This window comes from Xyrauchen texanus, chromosome 43 (assembly GCF_025860055.1).
Source record: "Xyrauchen texanus isolate HMW12.3.18 chromosome 43, RBS_HiC_50CHRs, whole genome shotgun sequence".
Lineage (NCBI taxonomy): Eukaryota > Metazoa > Chordata > Actinopteri > Cypriniformes > Catostomidae > Xyrauchen > Xyrauchen texanus.
The window spans coordinates 24642802-24659716 of record NC_068318.1 but is presented as its reverse complement, the minus strand read 5'-3'; the positions used below and the strand labels follow the sequence as shown (position 1 = coordinate 24659716).

The 16915-nt window shown below is 38.6% G+C and overlaps 1 protein-coding gene across 1 annotated transcript; it reads left to right on the top strand.

Moving 5' to 3' along the window:
- The first annotated feature begins 1629 nt into the window (after positions 1–1629).
- On the top strand, positions 1630–5900 carry si:ch211-244c8.4 (APC membrane recruitment protein 2). Its single transcript, XM_052116062.1, has 2 exons — positions 1630–4488; positions 4595–5900. Exon 1 carries the CDS (start codon positions 1831–1833, stop codon positions 4351–4353), a length of 2523 nt encoding a protein of 840 aa, XP_051972022.1. The 5' UTR covers positions 1630–1830; the 3' UTR covers positions 4354–4488; positions 4595–5900.
- Positions 5901–16915: the final 11015 nt, after the last annotated feature.

The following is a 16915-nucleotide window of genomic DNA, read 5'->3' as shown; positions in this document are numbered from 1 at the left end:
TGAAAATGGGGAGATAATGAAAGACAGAGAAAGAGCCAGAGAAACATGCTGCCCTAATGGAGAGGTAACCTAAATTAATTTTTAAAAATTAATTATTTCCACCACCACAATGTTTTTGATCGTTCCACTGACGAAACATTGAACATTGAAAAAACATAATTCCCAAAAAAATATTAAAAACTTCAGAAAACACGAGTTGTGAGAACTAGATGTAATCAGTCCCTCACAGCTTCGTTTTCCTTGTCGTGTGGTGTTTTAAAAGACTTAAAGCATTTACTGTTCGTATAGATAGAAAATGATAAACAAATAATTTCTATCTATATTTCAACTCGTGATTCAATTTTTTAGCAAGACATAACCATTCTTGTCATTTAATACTATATTTTCTTAGTTACCAACAAAGCTCACTTTTAAATTATCAGACGGGACGTTATGGTGCATTGGAAGCACGACTGTATCTATTTTGCTTTGGAGATATCATTTATCATTGTACAAAAAATCTGTCTGTTAAAGGGATAGTTAAACAACCAATAATTAAATTCTGCCATTATTTACTTTTTATTTAGAAGGACATTGTTCCAAAACACAAATGTCCTTCTATGAAACACAAAAGGAGATGCTAGGCATATTGTTGGCCTCAGTCACCATTCACTTTTATTTCAAGGAAAAAGATGCAATGAAAGTTAATGGTGATGAACACTGTCTAACATTTCTTGTGAGTTCCAATGAAGAATGCAAGTCATACAGATTTGGAACATCATAAGTAAATGACAGAATGGCAGAATTGACAGAATTTATATTTTTATAATGATAGGTTTGGGGTGTGGGTTACAGTCAGTCTATCGTAATTATAATTAGCTTTACATAAAAACAATGTAAGTCTATTATATATGCCTATTTAAATAGTTAATTAAATGTGTGTGGGAGAGATTGTGGGTGGTTTATTGGAAGGGGAACAAGAGAGAGAAGGAAGGTTGTTTGGGAAAAAGGAGCACATTTGATGTGAGATGGGCAAAGAGTGATGGAAATTACCTTTGGGAAAATATTTAAGCCAGTTCTCACATATTACAGCCATATACATATTACAGCCTAAGCTATAGTGTTTCTGTTTCTCCATTGTTCAACGATTTCCATTGTGTCCTTCCTCTAATGTACAGAAATTCAATACATGGGCTTGGAGTGGTAATGATCAGGGTGAAATTTTGAGTGGCTTGTTTGTAAATTTGTCATAGCAGGGATGCTGTAAACTGGCACCGTTGTTGCCTGTTTCGTCCCCTGTCCCATATGTAACATTGATGCAGATAAGAAGAGAACAAAGTCACAAATATGAAGGATAAATCTTGATGATTGCGAAACTGGATGAGAGAGATCGGAACACATGGTTAGATCATAAGAGGGAGTGGACAGGGACAGAGAGAGCGAAGGAGAGAGGGTTGGATGATGACAGCCTCTGGCTCCGCTCAATTGCTGACGAAAGCTGCTTAGACCCTCAGTTGCCATGGTGACCAGCTGGAGCAGCCAGAGGAGAGGAGCAGAGAGAGGGAGAGGGAGGGCGGAGGCTTGGGAGGGAGGAACAGAGCGAGAGAGAGAAAGAGGGAGCGCTTAAAAAAAAGAGCAATAGACTGAGGGAGAGAACACGAGTGGAGACGGAGATAGATACGCATTGCTAGCAAAAAACGTATGCAGAAATACAAAGGCGAAAGGTAATAATATTTTTATTTTCATTAGAGCTGTATTTAATCCATCTGAGTGAGAGATTTTAAAGAGAGAACGTGAAAGGGTAGACAGAGTGATTAGACGAAGCTAAAGACACTGCAGTGGAGCTGGAATATGGATGCACAGTCTGAGAGCTGTGAACCACCGCCATGTGACCCTCAGCCTTCAGGTAAAATCAGGAAAGCCTTCAAGCTGTTCGGCAAGCGAAAGCCAGGCAGCAGTGTCGCCAGCATCTTCTCCATGCGAGAGAAAGGAGATGGAGGCCCTAAATCACCACCATCAATGAGCAAAACTCTGGATAGATTAAATGAGCCTACCGCCCCCGAAGCAGAGGCAGAGCAAGTGGATCTTGACCAGGAGGAGGAGAGTCAACAGGAGGATGCCCCAATGGAGGAGTTCACGAGTGGGAACATAAATTCAGAAACCACCCCAACGAGGCAGTCCATCTCCTCCCTCACATCTGCTAAGTCCCTGACCTTCCTTAATATGCTTCGTAAAGGCCGAAGAGGAGTAGCGGGAGAACGGCAGACTCAGACTGAGTCTCAGAGGCCCGGGCGACAACGCAAAGGCATAAAGGGATTGTTTGGTAGTGTACGCTGGCGTGGTAAAGAGAAGGATGAAGAGGAGGCTGAACCTGGCCCTCCCCTTCTTGCTTCCCGCTCCAACAGTGTTGAGATTATAAAGGAGAGTGTACCATTGACACCTAGGCCAACACCTCGTTCTGTGGAGGAGCAACAGCAGGAGGAAAAGAAACAGTTTCCTACTCCACAAGAGGGCCAAACATCATCTGAGGACTCTGAAAAGGTGAGCGAGGCAACAAAACAACCAACAAATGAACGATTTAGCACGCTGCTTGGAGATATCGCATCAATTTTGAGCTTTGATTCACTGACGGCATGTGGAGATATTGTAGCAGACGTTGAGGCAGAATGGGTCAAAGCCAGCACTCGAATGGACGGACCAACTACACTGAAGATGAATGATTCTGAAAAGGATAATACTTCATCTTCTGCAATTTCATCCAGATCAAAGCCCATCCCTTCTCCTACATCCACTTTCAGCCCTACCCCCACCTCCAAACCTTCGCCTACTTCAGCGACCAAACCCATCCCTTCACCTTCCACCATTAAACCCATCAGTCCTTTGATAAAACCTGCAGTTTCCTCAGCATCTTCTCCAATGACCAAATCGTCACCATCCATGTCATCTTCCCCTATTACCCCTACCCCAACAACCAGCCCTGTTGCTAAACCTACCCCAACCCCATCAGCTGTGTCCATTACCCAGTCTACCCCATTACCAACCCCAATAACTAGGACAACCCCACCTTCAACATCTACCCAGTTTATTCAAACTACCCCAACCCCTACACCTGTATCAATTGCACAGTTTGCCCAGGGTACTATATTGAGCCCCACATCTAAAACCACCATTTCCCCAACCAAACCTGCCCGGTCTCCTAAATCTAGCCCTGAAATCAAACCTGCCACAATACCACCATCTAGTCCCACAACAACCCCCATGCCCAAATCTATCTCAACATCGACACACACTCCTGTCTCTGTCTCTACCCCTATTTATGAAACCTCACCCCCACCCACAACCCCTGAACCTGCTGCAGTCACAAAAACAGAACCTACACCAACCCCTATGATTAAACCCACCCAAGCCCCAACCCATGAAACAAAACCCACTCTGAGCATTACCAATGAATCTAAACATGCTACTTCAACCTCTGCAAACAAATATACACCTTACCCACCCCCATTTGGTAAGTCTACCCCAACCCCTGCAGCAACACCAAGACCAAAACTTATAACAACATTTGGATTATCGACAAGTCGGAATACAGCTCCTATCACCAAACCTGAGACAAAGCAGCCCACAGGACAAGCTCCAAAATCTTGCCAATCCACCCCCCAAACTGACAAAAGTGGCACAACATCGAGAAAAGCCTCAGTCTCTGAACCGCCTGCACCCATTGCTAAATCCTCTTCTGCTGTTAGCTCTACACCTCAGAGTCCTGTTCTCAAGTCTCCTCCATGTACTGCTCCACCTCCCATTTTATCAAGAAGAGTGGAAGAAGAGGATGTCAGACAAGAAGGAATTGACACAAGAGACTCTGTTGCTGCTCAAAGCCTCAACAAGGCAGTAAAAAAGGGTCATACAGTAAAGCCCACATCTTTGAGTAAGATCCCTGTGAGTGGTGGAGGCAGACCTACAAAGCAGCAACATCAAGAGGCCCAGCCCAATGGAGATGAAGAACATTCAAATCTACCAACACCGGTACATGAAGAGGAGAGTCCTTTCTCTCTCTCACGAGAAAGTAGCAGCAAGGAAGCCCTCAGTGATTACTCCACAGAATCAGGAGCTGTCACCCCAACCCTCTCCCAAAGCCAAGAGGACATTCTGTATGGCAAACTTGGTCTGCAGGCATCTGCACGTCATACAGCTAGTTCCACAAGCTTAGCACGGGAGTCCAAGATCCCAATCAAACATGGCTCCACTGCAACCTACCATTCAGTGCAGGGAAGGGCAGAGGCTGGACGCTCCAAAATACCTGTGTCCAAAATGCCCGTCCGTCGGACCAGCAATAAGCCTGCACCCGCAGCTACAGCTGCCGTCAGCCGAAAATAATAGATAATATTATTCTGGATATGAAAAAACCTGAAACATTCCACTGGCCACAGTCTTCTCAAGATCTTATTTTTGATATTCAGTCAGGCATCAGTGTGCCTGTTTTAAGCCTTTTTGCAGCAGATATCCTTACAGGTACAACTGGATTGTAATCATTATTGGAATTATTTTTCACACCATGTCAATCACTGTTAAAGTCTTGTATCAACTGGATGTTTCTATTCATATCACTGTTAAACAGACTGACGCTGTGGATTCGACCCTGAGCACCACCAGGAACAGACAGCACACATATAGGCTCTGTCTAAATGATCCCCATGGCAACCTAACATGCAAATTAAAAGGCAGGCACTAAAGCACAAGAGCCCTCACCTGTAATCCAAAGCCATGAAGATCTTCTCTGTAGAAGCAAGCAGTGCAACATCCATTAACTCTAGTAAAGAGCATAATCTTGTCAGCAGCATCAAAATGGTCAATAATGGTCTGATGTCATAATTAAAAGCCTCAGAGAAGAAGCAAGCAATCCAACATGGAGTCTTGTGGTTTTTGTCCAGGTCTATAACACCAGAGGGTCTCAGAATCATCAAAAAGGTGCTTTTTCTTATATTCCTGGCCTTCCACACCAGAAAACAAACTGTTTTGTTACAGAACAATGGAGGATATTTGTAGCCTTTGTTATTTGGTTAGTTGGTGTCTGGTGTCTTTTTTCAATATTCTTTTTGAAGTGAATTTTGTGGATCAGTGTTTGTCTTCTTGGAACTCCCATGTGTTGTATGCAAAGAAACAGAATCTCTTACATGTACAGTTAATGCCAAGACAGGATATCCCACAGTATCTTTTGAATGTATGTAGCAGAACGCATGCCCTACTTAAACAGATGAGCCATCTCACTTCTCTTCCTCTCCCCACAACGTCCTTTTCCTGATGTTTTTTGTTTTTTTAACACTGTGTTAAGTCACACAGTGCCTGTCAACTGTGTGTGTAATATGTCATCAAAGAACCATGTGGCATACTGTCTGGATATAGCTATGTGGAACATTGTGTGAGACTTCCTTAAAGAAGTCCAGGGACAGTAGAAGTGGTTTTTCACAGGCAGTTGGTCTTATAGGTAAGCTGAGACTTTCATGAATAACAGGGGTGTCAAGCTTTGGATGGATAGGTTCTTTTTTGAAGTTACCATCTCATGCACATGTTCATGGTGTGTATGAGTGGGAGTGTTTATCTTAATGTCACTGTTTCCTATTTAATCAATAAAATGTGATTGATTATACCTGGAACAGTTTCAATGTCATGCAATGGTTAAATGATAATGATTATTGAGTGAGATGAGGATTTGGAATATGTTTGAAATAGAATATTGCTCTTGCAATTTCTGCATTATATTTTATGTATACTGTACACAATATACATATTTTCTCCAGTATTAATAGTTAATGTGCCAAAATGAATACTGTATAAATATTATGTAGAATACTGTGTCCCACAAGGCAATGTGCTTAACTTGACCTTCCATTTCCAGTGTGACGAATGAACTGGAAGTAATTATAGCCACGATTTTTAACATCTGTTTTGACTCATTATTTGGCCTGACTGCCAAAAAAATAAGCATTGTTTTCATCAAATTGGATTTAAAAGCTAAATAAACATTTATATTTACAAGATGGTATGTGGATATCCATCACATGCGGCAAGACGTCATATCACATCAATATAGCATAGGTTTGTTTGAAACGTTTATCGTTTAACGTTTATCGCCTCCTATTTCACTTTCTGTTTTCAAAATAATTTCTGAACAGCACACAATGTATACTGTGCAGTATTCAGTAAGTATGTTATAGTATTCCATTCGGAACATACCCAGAGACAAATTTAACAAGCGGTTGCGAGAGACTGATGGTGTAGTGACCATTTGTTTCTGAGTATGTTGTTAACTGTAGTGAGGTTATGTAACTGTATTACGGACAGACATTAGAAGTTGAGCCCTACAGAGCTTCCACTAGAAAGACCCAGCCCCCAATTTCTGGAAACACCCCCCACCCCAATGATTTCTCTGCAGTGCCATGCTGTTGTGCTGAAAAACCCACTGACCTGAATAGCAAACCTCTTGAATGTCAGTATTCCCTGTTCAGTGAGCTGTACGCTAAGATGCTATAGGATTCTGCTATGCAACCATGAAACCTCTGAAAATCCCTGTACATTTTTAATAGGATTTTATATTTTTGGGCAAGAATTGTGTCTTCGGTTATTGTTATCCTTAGTCTGCTAGGGGCTCTGGACTAAAGCCATGTCAACCTTTATAAAAATGAATAGAGGGAATGAATAAGGGATGACAGTGGGGAGAATTGGAGAAACACTTGAGCACAGAGACAGAGAAGGAGGATGAAACGGATGAGGGAGGGAATTGTGGTAAAGATGGAGAGAGAGGACAAGGAAGGGGAGGGCGGGGAAAAGGCAAGTCTTTTTTGGTTTCATGTTATTCCAGTCATGTCACTGCAGGAAATCTTAAAGGCATTATGTAATGACATTGAGAATGACGTCATTTTCATATAGCACATTTTACATATGCAAATGCTGCAAATGGGTGAATCTCATTTAAATTGTCAAGAAAATGTCATGGTCATAACCACGAATCAATAAGAATAATAATAATAATAATAAATACAATTATTTTTTGCATAAAGAAAAATAAATATGTTTAGGACCATTATGATTTTTTGCATTAGTTTTAGGACATTTAAAGGGGTACTTCACCCAAAAATGAACATTTTGAAAAGTTACGCATTCACACATGATTTACTCACCCTCCTGGCATTTCAGATGTGTTTTTCCTCTGGAGAACACAAATGATGATTTTTAGAAGAATATTTCAGCTCTGTAGGTCCATACAATGCAAGTAAATGGGTGCCAAAATTGAAAAGCTCCAAAATCAACATAAAGGCAGCATAAAAGTAATCCTGACTCCAGTGGTTAAATCCATGTGTTCAGACACGATTTGATAGGTGTGGGTGAGAAACAGATCAATATTTAAGTAATTTTTTTTATAATAAATTCTCCTCCCTACCCAGTAGGGGGTGATATGCATGAAGAATGTGAATCACCAAAAACAGAAGGAGAAAGTGAAAATGAAGGAAAAAGGACTTAAATATTGATCTGTTTCTCACCCACACCTATCATAGCCACTTAACCACTGGAGTTGTCTGGGGTACTTTTATGTTGCCCTTATGTATATTTGGGAGCTTAAAAATGTTTGCACCCATTCACTTGCATTGTATGGACCTACAGAGCTGAAATATTCTCATAAAAATCTTCCTTGGTGTTCAGCAGATAAAAGAAAGTCAAACATGAGTAAATAATAAGAGAATTTAAATTTTTGGGCAAACTATCCCTTTAAGGACTTTCCACATTCAGGTTATGGGTATTGGGGGCCATGATGTGCGCAATTATCATGTAAATAATTATAATTATAATATATTTAAATAATACAAAAAGGAATGGCTCCAAAAAGGCTTCATTTTTGCTTCTTAAAGCAAAATAAAATTTTCATATTTGTTTCTTTTGATTTCGGAGTATAGGACCATCACAGTGAGACGCAGTCTGGTATCACCCAGATACGATTCTCAGAGACATTATGAAAAATGTAATAGTTACAGTAGAGATGAAGGAGCATACTTGGAATATCAATTACAACATATAAAAAACTTCCTATTGAAATAATTTAAAGGGATTATTTGCCCTAAAATGAAAATTCAGTCATCATATACTCTTCCCCATGTTGTTCTAAACCTGTAGGACTTATTTTCTGTTTTGCTTTCATTGCATCTCTTTTTTTCCCATGAATGAAAGTGAATGGTGATAGAAGCTAAACGTCCCTAAATATTCCATCAAACATTTCTCTCAGTGTTCCACAGAGGAAAGAAAATCATCCAGATTTGGAACAACATGAGGGTGAGAAAGTGGTAACAGATTTCTTTGTTTGTAGCTGAACTGTCCATTTAACAGTACAGATAATACAACTAATATTTTTAGGGACAGATGTTCGGACGTTCACCATTTTGGTGGATAAAAGAGGCTGAGAGGGGTTTGTAGATTTCCCAAAAGGAAAAAGAACAGGGTGGATATTTACAGATGAAACTGTTCACAGAGCAAGCACAAACAATGCTTTGTTGTCTACTACAGAGCCCAGAGCAGTGGGAATGTTTTAACTGGAAAAACACGAGGACTTCACCACTTCACAGGGTGATTAGCTAAAGAGCAGCCCACTGTTAATGGAAACTGTCCATTGCTTGTGGATCAGCCCCCCTGGGGTCTGAAGAAGATGAAAGCCTTACCCAGTAGCTCATCTGTGATCAGTCTTTCCTGTATAGAATGCTCTTTACCGACCATCAGAGAACAGACCTGAGGTCTGATTATAAATATACAGTACATGGCCTCAGAAAGTATTTGAGCACTTAAAGAAAGAAAATAATTTTCTGAGTTCAACTAAGCTAAATCGACAGCATTTGTGGCATAATATTGATTACTTTTACTTTTTTGATAACTTTTTCTTAAAAAAATAAATAAAATAATCAAGGTTACAATGAGGCACTTACAGTGGAAATGGGGGCCATTGTTTTGAGGGTTCAAAGGCAGATATGTACAATTTTTATGTTTCGTGGCTATTGTTGTGAGTATTTCGGCATTTACGAATCACCCCATTCACTTCCATTGTAAGTGCCTCACTGTAACCCAGGTTGTTGCTCTTTTTAAAGAAAAGGAGGGACAAGTCTAAATAAAGTTTTGTGGTGATCAACATTAAGCCACATATGCGGTCGATTAAGCATAAAATGCTGTTTGCACCTGGTATTAAGGTGTGTCTCGTGTGATCCAATCACGTGGTCAGATGAGACACATTGCTGTTTACACCTGGTTGCTTAAATACATCCCTTGTGACCATTTGTGATTGGATTTTGAGGGGAGGGACTCTGTTACGACATACATCAATCCCTATGTCAGTACATGGTTTCCATCCAACTATTTTTATGTGCATTTTGAAATTGTGCATAAGAAATCCTGAATGGAAACGCTTGATATGCGAATAAACTTTCTAAATTTGCGCTAAGAGGTGGATTTTCTAGAGTTTCCCAGGTATGCAGAGACTGGCGGTTTGTGGGCATCGCATCTATTTCACCCCACATTATATCAGATAATACACTTATTCTGCGGTCTCATTGGTGCATTTATTAAAATTAGATACTTGCTCCAATCTTGCAAATAAAACTCTTCCCAAAGCAGAGAGGTCATTCAGCTGCTCCGTCATGACGAAGCGGCTCCTTCATGAAAATGCACATTACGTAGTGTATGGAAACGTGTGACAATTTGTATTTGCAAATTGAAAAACATTGTGGATGGAAACCCAGCAACTGTGTTACTGCATGACATTAAAGCGCAACAAAGTCAGAGAAAACAAATAAATCCCTGCATGTGCATATCAGACACACTGAAGAAGTTCCATGTAGTTCTCATGCTTGTGTGTGTGTGTGTGTGTGTGTGTGTGTGTGTGTGTGTGTGTGTGTGTGTGTGTGTGTGTGTGCCTACTTTTTTTAATTTTCTGACCAGATGATTATTTCCTCTTAAGGCAGTTCATAACCGACAAAAATTAAACTCTTGTTTTAGCGCAGTGGTTGATTGACTGGTGAGAGGATGCGCTTCGCTGCTGCCAGCACATATACAGGACGGATTAGCGTCTGGTCATGAATGCGAAGCGGTCACATGCATTTTGACCACATTCGTATGTGGTTTTTGTGATCTGATCACAAAACGTTTTAGACCCCATTTAGACCTGTATTTAGTGCCGACCACATGTGACTGGATCATCAAAAATGCATCTTAATACCAGGTATAATTGGGGTCTAAGCCACTCCTCTAAGCCACTGTTAAAAATGCATGAATGTCTTTGCATTATATAGCAAAACATTTTTCATAAAGAAGTTAAGTTCAAATGATGTATTATGATATATTGATCAAAATGAAGACACAACTATAAGGACACTTTTTGGTTACCAAATATTTTGACAACGAAAATCTCAAAACTAAATAACTGCTAAGTGAAAAATGTCAAAAGCAGCATGCAGTCTGATCTAGGGCAACAAAAAAATGCAAAAAAAAAAAAAGCGGATGGATATGCACAGAATAAATCCTGAATAAGAGGTCTATTTTTGACCGCCGTTAGGCATGGAATTGTCTGTCTAAAGCTAAAAAGATGATGTGGAAAATAGGCAGCCGTCATAGTCCAGCCACGCTAGACAGTCTGACATGTTGTACCAGAGGTGATCTTCCCCTTAAGCAGATGGTACACCAAAAAGGCACTAACATAACTTCAGTAGACTTCCTAGTCATATTCACAATTATACGCACAGACAAATACTGTACATCTCTGCTTATGGAATTGGTGATGTCACTTAGAATAGGATTAAAAACAAGATTTAACTCCATACGCTGTAGTGTGTTTATGTGTATCCAAACATGAGATTAACACTATAATCCCTCTGAGAGATTTGTGTTAAAATGAAACACAGGAAACCTGAAAGCACAGACATAAATTTAGGGGATAAAGTGGCTAGAAGAAGTGTAAACATTTTTAGATGGTATGTTTATGTGATATATATTGCACACAAAAATAAATCACAACATCAGTAGATTAAACTGTGCCTGATATTAGCCTACTGTACTTACCCTTTGGCTTATATTCTTTTTACAATGCAAAACAAATGCACCATTATGAGCTGGAGAGATCTTCATGAACTCTCCTGATACTTCTAAAGGGGTCTTGATGACAGAGTGCTTGTGTCTTATTCCCCATGAGTGTATATAAACAGCCCCAGTGAAAAGATGTTCTCTGTTAGGAGATGTTTGGCTAATTATCCATGCTCCACTGAAAGAAAAAAAAATACGTCACTATGGCAACCTCGCTAGGTCAGCCAATGGGGGTCCAGAAAAAGAGGAGGGGCGTGTTGAAGTAGTAAGCAGTTCTAAAATGGGCTTTCAAATACGTAACAATTTCTGAATATAACACCTCAATCTTATGGGTTTCAAAATGACATATAGGCCTGTAGTCATTTATCCATATTATAGTATGTATAGACATGATCAAGGCTTGTTAATGTAAGTGACAGATGGGCTGTTCTAAACGTTCTGATTGTATTAATTGAATCACACTTGATCACATGTTTTTGGGCGAACAGGAGGTGAGAGAGTGTGTGAGGCAGGCTGCAAATGTGTTTGTGCATCAGGACCTCCATACTGGGATGTGCCAGTCAGTAAGTTGGATTTTATAGCCATATGCTGCATTTATTCATCATAATCATCAACAATGATGCACAAAGACAAACAGACACTCAGTTCAATGTTATCAGTCACTGTAATCGCAATACACAAATATAATTAAATACAATTAAAAAGTATTTGTTTTACTCATACATATATTTTGTTTCGGTTCACATTTTTAATGAGCTTAAAAACATGCTTACGCTAATATATTGCTTTTGTCTCAAAAACATGGAATGGGTTAAAAAAATACTGAAAAAATAATACAAAACATCAAGATACATTTTAAATAGCTCGTTATTATTAAGTATGCTACTGTGATTTATATAGCTGAACACTTGTGCAGGTGCAAGCATGCTTAAAGTGGAATTCTGTTAAAGCTGAAAGAAATATCCAGTATCTGGGGATAGGTCTTGAATATTATTCTGTCACACTGTGCTTGTTTCAATTACATGCTGAGATTTACTCTAAATATTCTACATTTACCCACAAAAGACCTACTATTACTCTTGCAGTGCACCAATTTAGAAGTATTGATCTATTGGTTGGTCAACCAAAATTCTTGCATTTCACAGCCTACATACTTTGGCAAAAAATATTTATTATTTGCTAAAAATGCTGTCTGCTGAATATTTAAAAGGATAGTTCTTCCAAAAAAAAAAAGACAATTCTCATAATTTGCTCACCCTCATGCCATCCCAGATGTGTATATGACTTTCTTTCTTCTGCAGAACAAAAACTAATATTTTTAGTAGAATATCTCATCTCTGTATGTCCATACAATGCAAGTGAATGGTGGCTTCAAAAAGGAAACAAAATCAGCATACAGTTAATCCATAATCCAGACTCCAGTGTTTATTCCATATCTTCCTAAGCGATTCAGTTGTTTTTGTGTGAGAACAGACCAAAATTCTCCTTTTTCACTGTACATCTTGCCTTTTCAGTCTCTAGACACGATCATGACTTCAAGCTCAATTACACTTCCTAGTGCTTGACGCATGTACAGAGCAATAGATGGCGCTATAGGAAGTGTAATCAAGCTTGAAATCATGATCACCAAGGAGACTGCTGTCAAGATGTACAGTGAAACATTAGTTACATTTTGGTCCGTTCTCACCCAAAACCAACTGGATCACTTCAGAAGACATTGATTTAACCACTGGAGTTTGATGGATTATGTATTTGATGACTTGCTGAGATATTCTTCAAAAATTGTTTGTTTGTGTTCAGCAGAAGAAAGAAAGTCATCCACATCCAGGATGGCATGAGGGTGAGTAAATAACAACTTTTTTGAGTGAACTATCCCTTTAAATTATTAATATTTGGTCTCCGTAGACTACAATCCACATGTATTGCTGTCAGATAGCACCTGTGCCTTTATAGTCACTTTTTACAAGAAAACTTTCAGACATTTCATCTTGACACCAATATTCAAATCATTTCTGTATTATTACTCTAAATTTGATAAATGAAATGATCCTGATTGATAAATGCTTAAAAAAATATACACAATTGTAAGATGAGACATATGGAAGCCCAGGAGTGCCATTTACAAAAGAATCAAGGAATAAATTATCAATCTATTAATTTGAAAATAAAAATGTGAATAAACCAATTTATAAATGGACAAATAATGACACATTTAAATGTGTTTATTTATTTAATGTTTTAAAATGTCATTATATTTAACAATATAATTGTGCATAAATAAATCATATTTAAATGCACCTTTTAAATGGCGTTTTAAAAGCATTTGGCAATTACTTTTCTTTATTGTTTGACTTTTCCTTTTCTTTTACCATTTGTCAATTCATACCAGCTGAAGCCCAGGAGTGCCAATTAAAAAAGAGTGAAGGAATAAATTATCAATCTATTAATTTGAAAATAAAAACTTTAATAAATAAATACATTTATAATTGGACAAATAAAAAGACACATTTAAATGTGTTTATTTAATTAATGTTTAAAAATGTAATTATATTTAACAATAAAATTGTGCATTAATAAATCAGATTTATTTCATGTTTAAATTGTCATTAAATGTAGCAATAAATGAGTACATTAATCAGATTATTAATCGAGAAAAGGTGGACTGTTTGAATGACAGCTGATGTGGAACATATGGTACTGTTTAAACTAATGTTGTGTATTATGAAAGTGTCTCTTTCAAATGAAAATGTATATATATATATATATATATATATATGTTTTTTTTTCACACCAATCTGCTGTGTACATCTGTTTATAATGTCAATAAACTAAGTTTGTGCTTAATCTTTTGTTGTGCTCATCTTATTGACTGACAGACGCTACACACACAGTAAATACACAGTGTACACATTCTTTTATCACATTGCTCTTTCACAATTGTAGACTGGGTCATATGGATTTAACAATTTTAATTTTAATGAATTTACATTTTAATTGTACCTTAATCGATTATGTTATAGACAAAATTTAATTGACACAGATAATGACAATTTCAAAAATGTTTGAGGTCAAATGTCCAAGATTAAGCCAGACAATTTCCTAGAGAAAAAAAGCAATTACAAACAATTGTTTCTCCCCTTCACTTCTAGAATTGAGTGAAATGAAACAGTCACATAACTTTTACTAGAAAAAAAGACCTTCTGGTTGTGTAAATTAAAGATAACACTTTATTAAGCTTTATAAACAGAAACAGTTTAGAAAGTTTCATTGTGTCCCAGTGCATGTGATCGATGATCTCACAGTGCACAGAAGGTACAGTATATGGGCTTGTTCACAAATATGGCAGAAAGAGTGGTCATACAATATTGAAACAGGTAAAAAGTTGTAAGATCAGGCAATACAGAGGAGCAATTGCTTTAGTAACCTCTGTGAAGTTTGCACCTCATATAAATAAATCATTGCCAAATCTACACCATTAATTTGTGCTGGTTCGGTGTTTGCGATATTAGATAATGTACAACAGTTAGTTCAGTTCCTAGAATCTTACTGGATGAGAGACAAACCATGAGCACTGATGGTCTGACACCATAAGAACTCTGATGCTTCACTGTGTGTGTATCACTCTGCTTGTGATCGTGCCATTCTAAACTAAAGTGTAAGAGCGGTGCATATGTTTTAAAAGCTATTGTGTCTTTTTTTTTACATTACATATAGTAGCCAGCAGGTGGTGGCAAAAGATAATTTTTCTGTAATATGAGCCAGTTAGGTGATGTGAAGTGAATCTGAGTCAGCCATTGTTTACAAACAACATCTCTTTGTGATCGCTTGTATTACTACTGCAGTACTAAAGCTAGGAAATAGCTTTAAATGGCTTTAAACAAACAACTTCGGCATTACGGCACATCAGAGCTGAGAGACACAACAGACTGATCAGTTACACAATGCGTGCTGTTTAAAATGGCGGAGGACATAGCGGTTTCTATAGTGATCGACTCTATCACACTGGCTACCACGAAATAGGGAGAAATACCCCCGCTTGGACACTATTTTTCCACTGAGAAAGCTGACAGCATCTCTGCTTGGGTGTGGCAACAGGTGATCACGCATGCTCGCTCTCTCTCTCTCTCTCTCTCTCTCATACAACACACACACACACACATGCTTGTTTAAACAATAACTTGTTGGAAACAGCACAAGCTGTGATACTATTTCTGAAGTGAATTTTTTGCATTAATAACAGAGGATTTGGACGCATCATTTGGTTTCAACCAGCAATGGCAGATTCTGATCCGTCGCTTATGAAAGTAGTTCCATGCACAAATGTGTTTTTTCTGACCATACTCAGTTTTTCTTTTTTTATTTACTTGTTCATTGAACTATTGTATATAAGCAATATCACACTCGCAAGTGTGCTATATGACCCTAAATCAGCACTCGGCCTGCAGGCGAATCACAGCAGTGCTGATGCAGGGCAATATAGCACAATTGCTCCTGTGATATTGCTAAATTAGATATTTTTTGTCTTGGATGCCACTTTCCACCCCTTGTGGTCCATATCACTCCAAACAGGTGTTGTTTGTTGCTTTCTTTGTATTTAACAAGATAGCTTTTAAGAGCCGTGAAATCACGCAGTCTAAACCCCAATGTCAATTACTCTCACCTGTCTCCATCGTTTGTGCTCGCTTCTGGTTTGTTTGATATTGTTGATGCATTCATTTTCGGAAAAGATTCATAATAATGTTTTCCTTTCTTTGTATTAAACAATATACTGTACCCTCTGTGCACTGCGAGATCATCGATCATAAGCACTGGGATACAATGAAACTGTTTCTGTTTATAAAGCTTAATAAATTTTTCTCTTTCATTTACACAACCAGAGGGTCATTTTTTCAAGTAAATGTTATGTTAAGTTTCATTTCGAACAATTCAAGTCAAGTCAAGTCAAGTGGTTTTTATTGTTGTTCAACCATATACAGTTAGTACAGTACACAGTGAAACGAGACAACGTTCCTCCAGGACCACGGTGCTACATAAAACAACATAGGACAAACACAGAACCACATGAGACTAAACATACCTATATAAAGTGCACGTGCAAACGTGTGCAAAAAGTACAGGACAGTACAATAAATTACTAAAAATTAACCGGACAATGGGCACAGTAAGAGACAGTGCAGCGCCGACCAGTACACAGTAGTGCAAAAAGATGACAGTTTCTAAAAATGCCAAATGTAAACATAACATACTATGAGATAGTGTTCTATGCACATAGCAGTTATTGAGGTAGCAGACAGTTATAAAGTGACAAAATTAAAAGTGCAACTCAGGACACGTGTGTGTGTGTGTGTGTGTGTGTGTGTGTGTGTGTGTGTCAGTCCAGTCTCTGAGTATTGAGGAGTCTGGTGGCTTGGGGGAAGAAGCTGTTACACAGTCTGGCCGTGAGGGCCCGAATGCTTCGGTACCTCTTGCCAGACGGCAGGAGGGTAAAGAGTTTGTGTGAAGGGTGTGTGGGGTCGTCCACAATGCTGGTTGCTTTGCGGATACAGTGTTTTTTGTAAATGTCTTTGATGGAGGGAAGAGACCCCAATGATCTTCTCAGCTGTCCTCACTATCCTCTGCAGGGTTTTGCGGTCCGAAACGGTGCAAGTCCCAAACCAGGCAGTGATGCAGCTGCTCAGGATGCTCTCAATAGTCCCTCTATAGAATGTAGTGAGGATGGGGGGTGGGAGATGTGCTTTCCTCAGCCTTCGAAGAAAGTAGAGACGCTGCTGGGCTTTCTTGGCAATAGAGCTGGTGTTGAGGGACCAGGTGAGTTTCTCCATCAGGTGAA

Bases quoted from the DNA above. Each gene is read 5' to 3' on its own strand.
- si:ch211-244c8.4 (XM_052116062.1), top strand. From the start codon at position 1,831: ATGGATGCACAGTCTGAGAGCTGTGAACCACCGCCATGTGACCCTCAG.